Source organism: Nomascus leucogenys, chromosome 5, assembly GCF_006542625.1.
Source record: "Nomascus leucogenys isolate Asia chromosome 5, Asia_NLE_v1, whole genome shotgun sequence".
Classification (NCBI taxonomy): Eukaryota; Metazoa; Chordata; class Mammalia; order Primates; family Hylobatidae; genus Nomascus; species Nomascus leucogenys.
Window position 1 is genome coordinate 70,837,622 of NC_044385.1, and position 11,345 is coordinate 70,848,966.

General features: G+C 47.7%; 2 protein-coding genes across 5 annotated transcripts in view; one reads left to right on the forward strand and one right to left on the reverse strand.

Moving 5' to 3' along the window:
* TSC22D1 (TSC22 domain family member 1) overlaps nt 1-4,478 on the reverse strand; it is a 153,242-nt gene extending 148,764 nt beyond the window's left edge. For 2 of the 4 annotated variants that reach the window (XR_001115810.2, XM_004088126.3), the window contains exon 1: nt 956-4,343. Coding sequence is in view for 3 of the 4 variants with exons in the window: in XM_004088126.3 (XP_004088174.1) it covers nt 956-3,861 (2,906 nt within the window). In the remaining variant the exon portion in view is untranslated. Of the gene's footprint in view, nt 1-955; nt 4,350-4,437 lie in introns of those variants that run through there. The other 2 variants (XM_030813347.1, XM_003270042.4) reach the window with 2 other exon arrangements.
* Nucleotides 4,198-7,068, forward strand: LOC115835185 (translation initiation factor IF-2-like). The gene is made up of 2 exons (XM_030813349.1): nt 4,198-4,958; nt 5,647-7,068. Exons 1-2 carry the CDS (start codon nt 4,214-4,216, stop codon nt 5,967-5,969), a joined length of 1,068 nt encoding a protein of 355 aa, XP_030669209.1. The 5' UTR covers nt 4,198-4,213; the 3' UTR covers nt 5,970-7,068.
* The last annotated feature ends 4,277 nt before the right edge of the window (nt 7,069-11,345 follow it).

Sequence of the window (11,345 nt, forward strand, 5' to 3'; positions counted from 1 at the left end):
AGATTTCACAACTTTTCTAGCCAGTCAGCTTCAAAGACACAATTTGATTCAATAAGCGTTACTGGCATATTATTTCCAATCTAAGTGAAAAAACGCTTGGTTTAATAATGTACTTTAGACTTTCTGTATCTTTTTGGTAAGGAAAGAAAGGAACAGGTGGAGTAGATTAGCCAGAGACCAAGGTCTTATTTTCATGCCTCTATAAATTCAATCCTCCAAGGCTTACTTTCTCTATTCTTTAAAATGGCTACCACCTTGATCTACCATGCAAAAGAAAAAATGTACAGTATACTATCAAGATAAGTCTGGTTACTTTGATAGTTTATGTCCTCCTTTCCCGCAAAATAAGATTCCCATTCCTTTACTGTTCAGATAAAATGACCATTAAAAAAAAGTATGCAAAAGTTGGTCAGTTGGAGTAGGAGGGCAACCTACATAACCCAGATTAAGTCATCTTTCCTACCATATCTGACTAGGAAAAGCAGGCAACAATATCTTTCACAGACTAAGGTCAAACACAGTAGAAATGAAAAAGGGATGTCTAGTAAAGGAGAACAAACGTGGGAACCACAACCCCCCGAGAGATTATTTTAGCAGCTCAAAATAGATTAACTATTATGTGGGTTAGCAAAAATTAAGCTTTCCATAATTAATATTTCTAAAAAGCATTTTATAGATAATAAAACCACTTGGTGCCCCCAAACCTGTTTTTAATGTGAACACATGCTCAACAACTATTCTGAAAATATTGTTTACATATTACTATTATTTCCTACCCACTCTGAAAACATTCCATAACTCTTGCTCTATAAAACTTCCCATAAAAATGCACTTTTCACATACAAAAATGAAAACAATATACAATGTTTTAGACTAATTTTGTGCATACATACAGCTACTAAATAGATTAACTTCAAATCTGTTGAATGTCTCCAGAAATATGACATGATCTTACCTCTCATCCTCGCCATCCACCAGGGGTGTCGTCAGCGGTAGCACCTTCAACGGGAAAAGAGAAGCAGAGGCTGCTAGGCTGCTGCTACTCCCATCTGAAACTGCTGACATTCCCCCACTGTCACCACTGATAGTCTGAGGTAAGCCAACTAAGGAGGGCTCCGCTGCACGCCTGGCATCTTCAATTTGGCTTCCAATTGCCTGAGCTAATGATTGTGCAGAGAACTGGGCAGAACTTAGTGGTATCTGTTGTGCCAAAGGCAAATTTATATTAGTTGCTATCAAGGGAGGTTGACTAACACTTTGAACCAAATTACCATTTTGGGTGGCAGGGGTTTGTGCTATATTTTGTGGTGGAACCAAGTTTGTTGGGGCAGAAGGCATTCCAGAAGGACCAGTTGAACTAACCTGACTTGTAACAGAAATACTACTAGCGGAGGGCAAAGGACTAACTGCAGGCAACTGCTGTGAAACAATTCCTTGAGCTACTGGTTCTACTCCTTGTGGCTGGGGAGGCACAGTTAACAAGGAACTTTGGGATGCAATAACCAATTGTTGAGGAAGGCTTGGAGCGCTAGTTTGAACTCCCTGATGAATAATCCCAGTTTGAGCAGGTGGAACCATTTGCGAAGATGGAGGAGCACCTTGCTGAATAACTGAAGGTGGAACCTGGGTAGAGGGCTGCTGCACTGCAGTAGGTATGTTTGCTTGCTGACCAATATTTGCAATCTGACTGCCAGTAGGTACAGCAGACACTGCTGCCTGAGCCTGGCCAACAGGCTGGACAGATGCCCCTGCAGGTTGTGCTGGGACTGCTGTGGGCTGCACTGGCAGCTGGATACCCTGTGGCTGAGCCACAGGAATCACTGTTGTTCCTGCTCCTACTCCTGCAGAACTGGGCTGTCCGGAGGACATCGCTGTTTGAAGAATTGGCTGCTGTTGTACATACTCTGAAGCAGGATTTTGAGTCACTGATTTGACATGGCCTGGGGCCATCTGTGTAGAAACCATTGGTTGCTGTTGTCCATACTGTAACTGTTGGGGTGGTGGTGCCCCTGGAAGGGGAGTTTGCACTGGAGGAGCCGCCTGAGAATATGGTAGCTGCGGCTGAGCCAAACTGGAAATGGAAGGCTGCTGACTTAAAGCTGAAGTTACACCAACCACATTTACAGGCGATGGCTGGATACCAGCTGCAGCACTCATAGTGGCTTGCAGAGGTACTGGCTGAAGACCTTGCTTTTGCTGATAGCTCAGTTCTTGAGACTGTAATTGTACTTGTGAGATCTGTGACTGAGAAATACTCTGTGGTATACTAACTGCTGGAATACTCTGTGGACCAGTGCTACCAAAATCCATCTGTTGGAGGGTCACACCTTGGAGAGCTGGTTGTTGCTGCTGTTGTTGTTGTTGCTGCTGCTGCACCACCACAGTAGGGGCTCCCATCTCTCCACTTCCCACACTCTCTGTATAGTGACTCAGTGTGCTGACACTACTGCTCACTGAACTCCCACTTGGGCTCTCCCTTTCAGAAGTCACTTCTATCGGATTTTGCTTTACAGTCTCCACCACTTTATTTATCAGCACACCTTCTGTAGCAGGTACAGCATTTTCTTTTTCATAGAACTCAGTGCAAGTCCATCTACCTTTTTTAAAGGGCTCAGAACTAGAATCTAACTTCACAACTCTGAACCTCGAAGTGTTAACTGTTGGTTGTTGCTGCTGACTTGAAACCGATCCCCCAGTTATCCCTGCAGCTGCATTAGGAACACTGTTAACAGCAGCGGAGGAAGAAACAGTACCATTTCCCATGCCACTCAAGATATTCACATTAACACCACTGGTAACTCCAGGCCCAACACTCACACTAGCAGCACTAGGAATATTGCTTGTACTTATATTAACATTACCAAGCATGCTGCTTGTCACATTAGGATTAAAACTACCCACAGCAGTAATGTTAACATTAGTTACTGTACTAGTGCCAGTAACAGAATTTATACCTATTCCGCCTGTAGTACTTGGAGCACGCATATTAGTCATTACAGATGCAGATGAACCACTGGATGATACAGCAGAAGTTGGTGCAACTGGTGTGATACTGTCAGAGCTTCCAGTTGTAGAGAGTTTTCTAGATACTGGGCTTGAGGGTGGCCCACCAGGAATGGATGCACTGGCCACAGCAACATGAGATGGATGGTGGTGCCCATGTTGGAGGTGGTGCCCATGATGAATGTGATGGTGGTGATGGAGGTGGTGTGGATGAGCATTCCCATTGATCACAACATTCTGTTGTGGAAGGTGAGGCAAATGAGGCTGAGGAAGGTGGGGCTGGTTGGGAGAGACTGCCCCAGGTGTCTCAGCTTCCTGGAAGTTATTTAGGGTCTCTTCTGAGGAGCTGCGTTCGGGCTCCCCTAAGTCAGTAGCCCTGGAAAGTGACACATCAAGGATCTCCGAAGAAGAGAGATCTTCCGTGTGAGATTCATCCAGATCATCATAGCTCTCAGTGTCCTCTGCTATACTGTTGTTAGAGCTGATACTAGCGGAGATCTGAGCAGGAGTAACGCTAGTTATCTGGAAGCCACTTTTCTTTTTCATTTGAGTTCCGCCTGGCGCAAGAGGCTGTGCCTGCAGCTGAGCCTGCGAAAGGAGGTTCAGGCTTTGTGGAGGCGGAGGCTGTGGTCCCGACGTAGATGCTGCTGCAGGGGGCGGCGGCTGAAGCAGCGACGCAGGCGGAAAATCCTCGGAAGATGTGGCATTACTACCGACGCCGGTACCTGCTGCATTGAGAGCAGAGGCGCTGCCACTACCGCTGCCCCTTCGAGGGAACATTGCCGGGTGCGCCATCTTCCTAGCGCTAATGTCTGCAGCGGCGGCGGCCGCGGCCGTGGACTCAGGCGGCTGGTGCATTGTGTTGGGTACCGGGGACGCGGAGGAGACGAGTGCAATTTCCTTCTGCACCGTAATCTTTGTATTCGAGACGCCGGAGAGGAAAACGGGACCTGACGCTCCGCCTGGCGCGATTCCTCCTTCTCCTCCTCCTCAGCCGAAGGCGCCGGTCGCTCCTGCCTTCGAGAGCGAGCTTCGGAAAGGAGGATGAACGAGGGTGAACAGGGCGGCCGGGGACCCGAAGGGGGGATCCCTTCAGTCCTTCGCCATTCACTTTCCCTTCTAGCCTCACACCCCCCTTTATATTTCGCTTCACGTGGGGTGCGGGGCAGGAGGGAGGGGGAGAGCGCAGGAAAGGGAGGAAAAGCGAGAAATGCCCACCTTCTCCGGCCAACTCCGAAGCCGCCTCAGCCCCCTCCTCCCGCCGCGGCGGCGGCCGCTGCAAAGCCCTCCCGGCCGCTCTGCACGGAGGCAGCGCCGAGCAAGTGCCTTCCCCTCGCCACCCCCGGGGCCGCCGCCGCCAGCGAGCACCGAGCTCAGTGTCGCTCAAACCTCCCCTCCTGGCCCCGCTCGGCCCTCCCCCCGCGCCCCGCAGACCCTTTCAAACCCCCTGGGCTCGCGGCGGCTGCTCGGTGAGGAAACGCTGGCCGCTGCTGGGGCCGGGGCGACGCGGCTGCGAGCGGGGCGGCGGCGAGGCGCCCGGTACGGTGAGCCCAGCAACGAGGCGCGGGCGGGCGCGCAGAGACGCCGGGTCCTCGCGGAGCACGGCCGGGGCGCGGCGGCGGCGGTGGCAGCGGGAGCCCAGGGACCGCTCCATCACTGGCAGCCATGGAGCCCGAGCATTTTCCTCCCTCAGGGCAGGCGCCTCGGCTCGGCACACGTCCTCGGGGAGGAAGGGGCCGGCGCCCGAGCCTCCCCGGAGGGCGGCGGGACGTGCGCTAGGGCGGAGGGTGCGACCCTCTCTTGTCCTCTTCCTCCGCAGCCGGCTCTTCCTCACCCCGCTGCTCTCGCGACCGGGCGGGAGGGGGCCGCAGGCGGCGGCGGCTCCTTTCTCGGCGGCGTTGGTGGCCAGACGGGCTGGTGCAGCGACTGCAGCCGACGCCGTTCAAAGGAACGAGGTGGGGTTGGTTGGTGTCGGCAAACGGGGCGGGGGAGTGGGTGGGTGCCGAGGGAGGGTGTCGGGCGGGGAGGGGGCTGTGGTGGTTGTTACTAGTGCTCTTCTTCGGCTCCCCCGGCTTCACCGTATCCCCCAGTCTCTCGCGGCATCGGGAGGGGAGGGACCAGCACGGAGCGCAGGAGGAGGAGGGGCGACCGCCGGCGAGAGGAGGCGGTGGTGGGGGGGGGAGGGGGAGGCGGAGGGGAAGGAGGGAAGATGGCGTCTGCGCATGCGCCTCGGAGCCGCAGACATAAAGCCGAGTCTGGCGGGGCAGGAGGCGGCGGGTCTTCGGGCCTAGGCGAGCGCCGGATCTCCCGACGGAAATTGCCGAAGGCTGGCAGAGGCCCCGAAGCCGGGAGTGGCGGAGCCGGAGGGGGGAGTGGGGGTGGGGAATTTCGGCCGAAGGAGCGAATCCGGGTCGCACTGCGTGATTCGGCCCAGTGGGGGTGGGCAGGGTGCGCGCCTGCCGCGCGCGCAGTTAGGTGTGTCCGCTCTTTTCACACTCGCGGCCGGCGCGCGCGGGCACGCGGCAGAGGAGGGGGCGCGGCGCGGAAGGGCCAGCGGAGGCGGCGGGAGCGCCGGCGCGTGGTGTGCGCGCCATGGGTGGTGTCCCCCGCCTGCGGAATGGGTAATGAGGCTTTTCTCCGCAGCAACAGCATCACGAGTTTCAGTTCCCTGGAGCCCGCCGCTGCCGCTGCTGCCGCTGCCACGACATGAGTCAGGCTTTCTTCCCAGGCGCGTGGTGGCGGAAACCTCCTCCCCCTCGCCGCACCTGGGCTCGCCCCCGGCCCTTGCCTCCTCGGGGGATGCCCTAGGGCCGGGAGCTGCGGGGTCTACGGAAGGCCGGTGGCTCCCGGTGATAGGTGTTGTCTTTTGTGCAGTGCAGTTGCTGCCATGCGGTCCCCTCGCCCTTCAACGGGCAGGGGCGAGGCGGCCGGGCAGATGTTGCAGCTGTTTCCAGTTAACTGCCTGAACTCCTCTGGGGTAGGCTCTTCTCTAACGAGGAGTAGTTGCAATCCATCCTTAACTGGAGGACAGAAGCAGGCCGGCCCTGTAAACGACTGACCTCAACAGGTGTCTCCAAGCAGCGACGCCTTTTTCTTTCATCGTCCTGGCTATATCCCCCATTGGTTTGACTCAAGAGGCAAGGTGGCCCGGACATGTGAGCAACACAAATAATAAGCATGTCTTTTAGGGCTGGAAAAGAAAAAGCCATCCGAAATTCCAGTTTTAAAACACACATTACATTTCATGGGTTCGACTGTAGTTCTACAGAAGCAATGTTAGGTTTGATTGGGGGCAATTTATTGGCAGTTACTTTGTTGGTATTTCATGTCAAAACCTAGTTCTAAGCGTTTCTTACCAATAATCGAGAATGTAAGTCTCTCCCAGGAATTAAAAAATGATAAAGCAAGCCGAAAAACTGTAGGGAGGAATTTTCATCAACGCTTATGATTAGACTTCTGATTCAGGAAGTCTCACGGATTTATATTCCTATTTCAGAAGATTGTTAAAGCAAAAACGATTGTCACTTGCAGTTTTGATACACCTCTAGTTGTCAATTCAACTTTTTACCTTTAGTTTTCTCTGCACTCTTCCCCTTGCTCCAAGGGGCAGCCTTCAAAAAGTGAATTATGTCACCATTTGCATGCTACTGAATAGAAGTGCACTCTCAACATCCCATCTATCCGGCATCAAAGCTATGATACATTGTTGCTTTATCTGGGCTCTCCCACACTGAAAAAAACCGGGACTTTATTTATTTTTTTATTTATTTATTTTACTTTATATTGCTAATGTAAACCTCTTCTAGAAGTAAATGGGCTCTCACAAATATTCAAAGTGATACAGTAATAAAAAATATGAGAAGACTACTTGTTCTATGATATTAATATGTGAATGGTTGTGTTTTTTTTTTTATAGAACTATGGCTATTTGTGTTTTCACAAAAATAATTATTTCTTTTTTACTTCTTCAGCTTTTGTTGCAAGTGATATGCCTGGTTAGTCGGTGCCATCCATTGTTGAAATGCAAATCTGACATTCTTTTTCAATAGTTTTTTAATAGAAAATAGAAACTACCCTAACCGATTGAAACTGCAATGGAATGTAGATGGGTGGAAAGTCCTTTCTCTGGACTGCAGTATGAAAGAAAATGCTCTTGATCTCTCAAAATGTAGCCTTAAGTCAAGGGTTTTTTGTTTTGTTTTGTTTTATTTTTTTAAGTCAAAGTTTTAAATTACCCCAAACAGCAGCTCTACACCCGTTGGGCCACCTAAATAACTCACTATGATTGTGCTGATACGGTTTGACGCTTAATAAACACATATATTAAAGTCTTACCCAAAGCTGATAGAGTAAAAGAGCTGTTGAGATAGCCCTATGGAAACAGATACTTGTTCTAATGACCAGTAGCAAAGGGTACTGTTTGAGCTGTTTTGATGGGGGAGGAAGGGTTGGGGTGTTATTCCTTTTAAAATAAAGGTTTTTTTAAAAAAATCCAGAACAAAATAGGATCTTTTGAAGTGTATTAATTTTTGCCTGCCATATCACTTTCAAACTCCTGCTTAGGCTGCATCAAGTCCAACTAAGATATAAAGAGCAACTCGGCCGGGCGCGGTGGCTCACGCCTGTAATCCCAGCACTTTAGGAGGCTGAGGCAGGCGGATCACGAGGTCAGTAGATCGAGACCATTCTGGCTAACACGGTGAAACCCTGTCTCTACTAAAAAGACAAAAAATTAGCTGGGCGTGGTGGCAGGCGCCTGTAGTCCCAGCTACGTGGGAGACTGAGGCAGGGGAATGTCATGAACCTGGGAGGCGGAGCTTGCAGTGAGCCGAGATCAGGCCACTACACTCCAGCCTGGGCGACAGAGCGAGACTCCATCTCAAAAAAAAAAAAAAAGATATAAAAGGCAACTCTACAGTTAGGGAAATCCGAGTTTCAAAAATCTGGGTCTCTCTTTCTCTCTCCAAAATTCTTACGACCAGCAATATATGAACACAAATACATAAAAACAAGGAGAAGGCACCTGAAGAGCCAGATTTTGTTATACTATCATCTTTTAATTAAAAAGGTCTGGATTTTTATTACATAAACATTAAATGCCTACTGCTATGTATAATAAAGTCATTAAATCCTTTTAACCAAGTACTTAGAGCTATCCTTTGCCTTTTGAAAGACCGAATTTTAGCTGTTTTCATTCTGAAGCTGTACCTCTGAATTACTTTTTTGTTATTTTTTGAGACAGAGTCGTGCTCTGTCTTCCAGGCTGTACAATGGCACATTCTCAGCTCACTGCAACCTCTGCCTCCCGGGTTCCAGCGATTCTCCTGCCTCAGCCTCCCGAGTAGCTGGGATTACAGGAATGTGGCACCACACCCGGCTAATTTTTGCATTTTTAGTAGAGACTGGGTTTTACCATGTTGGCCAGGCTGGTCTTGAACTCCTGACCTCAGGTGACACATGCACCTCAGCCTCCCAAAGTGCTGGGATTACAGGCTTGAGCCACCGCGCCCAGCCTCTGAATTACTTTTCTGCTTACTCAAAGATTAGTCTGTACTGCGGTGCTCACTTAAATCCAGTTGCAACATTACAAACCAGCCTTATGTATTTGGACATATTTAGTGTTTACCGTAAAAATAGAAAATTTGGGTTGGGTGCAGTGGCTCACGCCTGTAACCCCAGCACTTTGGGAGGCCTAGGCAGGCAGATCACCTGAAGTCAGGAGTTTGAGACCAGCCTGGCCAGCATGGTGAAATGCCCTCTCCACTAAAAATACAAAAATTAGCCGGGCGGGCACCATGGGGCACACCTATAATCCCAGCTACTTGGGAGGCTGAGGCAGGTGAATCGCTTGAACCTGGGAGGCGGAGGTTGCCGTGAGCCAAGATCGCACTATTGCACTCCAACTTGGACGACACAGTGAGACTCTGTCTCAAAAAAAAATGAAAAAAAAATTTGCGGCCATGCGCGGTGGCTCACGCCTGTAATCCCAGCACTTTGTGAGGCCGAGGCAGGCGGAAAGCGAGATCAGGAAATAGAGACCATCCTGGCTAACACGGTGAAACCTGTCTCTACTAAAAATACAAAAAAATTAGCCGGGCATGGTGGTGGGCACCTGTAGTCCCAGCTACTCGGGAGGCTGAGGCAGGAGAATGGCATGAACCCGGGAGGCGGGGCTTGCAGTGAGCCGAGATTCGTCCACTGCACTCCAGCCTGGGCGACTGAGCGAGACTCCGTCTCAAAAAAAAAAAAAAAAAAAAGAAAATTGGCTGAACATTATAACACAATTTATTTATTTGTAAGTACTGTGGAATAGATCAGTTAAAATCAAGTAATTCTCGCCAGGTGCGGTGGCTCACGCCAGCAATCCCAGCACTTTGGGAGGCCGAGGCAGGTGGATCACCTGAGGTCGGGAGTTCGAGGCTAGCCTGACCAACATGAAGAAACGCCGTCTCTACTAAAAATACAGAAGATCAGCCAGATGTGGTGGTGCATGCCTGTAATCCCAGCTACTTGGGAGGCTGAGGCAGGAGAATCGCTTGAACCCAGAAGGCAGAGGTTGTGGTGAGCCGAGATATGCCATTGCACTCCAGCCTAGGCAACAAGAGTGAAACTCCGTCTGAAAAAAATAAATAAATAAATAAATAAATAAATAAATAAATAAAGTAATTCTCCAAAAGCAATGCCCTTGAAGAACAGAAAGGGAATACCTATACTCCAAATGGCTGAGCTACAACAATAGATACTATTAAAGAGAAATGTGTACAGAAAATATGCCACTGTTCCACTCCAGTGATTATTCTGTCTAACCAGTGCTTTAGTCATGTAATATTATTAATACTTATTTATAGCTTTTAGATGTCATCTGGGAAAAAAAAAAGTCACATGTTAAAATATGACATAAACTCAAATAATCACACATTTTTACATATGAAGAACCTAATGCAAGGGGATATTGCAGTATGTTTATTAATCAATTTGCTCTCTGAAAAATTTTTAATGAGACTAGGAGTGTGCCATCACTATCGATATCACAAAATGCTTATTTCAAAACTAATTCCAATTTTAATGAGTACAGTTTAGCTTATAACTGATTAATTTTGGCAGCATTTGTTAAGTTTTTCAATAGTATATGTCAGTTCAGCTAAACAATTTTATATCCTCAAAGGAGATAATGCTTATAAAACAGAAAAGTATAGTTATTTGAATTTGTGGTTCAGAAGGCACACTGATACACATTAGCTCATTTAATTCTACCCTTTGAGGGAGAAGACATTATCATTCTCATTTTAGAAGTGAGTAATCACAGGGAAGTTAAATAACTTTTCCAAGATTCATGCCTAAATTTGAATACTCATGTCCTCTTAATATCAGATTCTATGCCTCTGTATTTAAGGATTTTTCTGAAAAAGTCTGAGCATTAGAGACAAGTATTTTTCAAAAATCTCTTGAAATTAATAAATGTTCCTTCAGTGCTTTTGAGTGCCAAAGAAGATGTGCCATAGACACATTAATTTGAAACAGCATTTCTTCTGTATGAAGAGGATAAAAGACTTTTTCCCTGTTTGAACAAATGTAAATGTTACAGATTCTTCTACACTCTTTTTTGATTTATAAATGTGTTAATTTGGAGAATGTTCTCACAACCTAAAAAAAATCATTTCTAATGTCTGCTACAGTACTGTGAAGTGACATTGAAAAAAGAATTTATTAATTTATATTTTTAAAGGCTATGATCAAATAGCCCTCCAAATCTTTCCAGTGTTAGCTAATTTTACTGTGAGTGTTCTATCCCACTCAGTCCTCACAGTTATACAAAGTAAGAGCTGAAATTGCCCCATGTTACAAGTGAGGAAAGTGAGGTGCCGGGAGGTTTCAGTCTTACAACTTGACTAGAGTGGTAGGGCTAAAATGAAAATCCTGGCAGTCTAACCACCCCTTCACAGCTGCTTCCAAGGCATATTGTTAATTCAGGCTACTGCCAACTCATGCTCCCAAGTTAAGTTTCTACAGAATACTCATGTTTTAATTTTTCTAATTAGGCATCTCCAAAGAATCTATAAGCACATTTTCTCCTATGCAGAGACATTCTAAGAATGTACATTTTAGAGACTACTGTGGCCATGTAGGAATTAGACATAAAGGAACAGAACAATGATTTAAGTAGGGGGATTCTTCACTGATCGAAACAGATGCCAAATGCTTGAAAAAAGGCATCAATCACACATAAGTGAGAAATGCTATCTATATAGGACAAGATAAATGTTTTCCTGTTTTAGCAGTCTTTATTGAACATAAGAGCCTATAGGATAGAGAGAGTAATAACCTAGTCTTTTCAACATGTT

Bases quoted from the DNA above. Each gene is read 5' to 3' on its own strand.
- LOC115835185 (XM_030813349.1), top strand. From the start codon at position 4,214: ATGCCCACCTTCTCCGGCCAACTCCGAAGCCGCCTCAGCCCCCTCCTC. The intron at 4,959-5,646 runs GTGGGGTTGGTT...TTTTCTCCGCAG, and splicing joins ACGCCGTTCAAAGGAACGAG to CAACAGCATCACGAGTTTCA.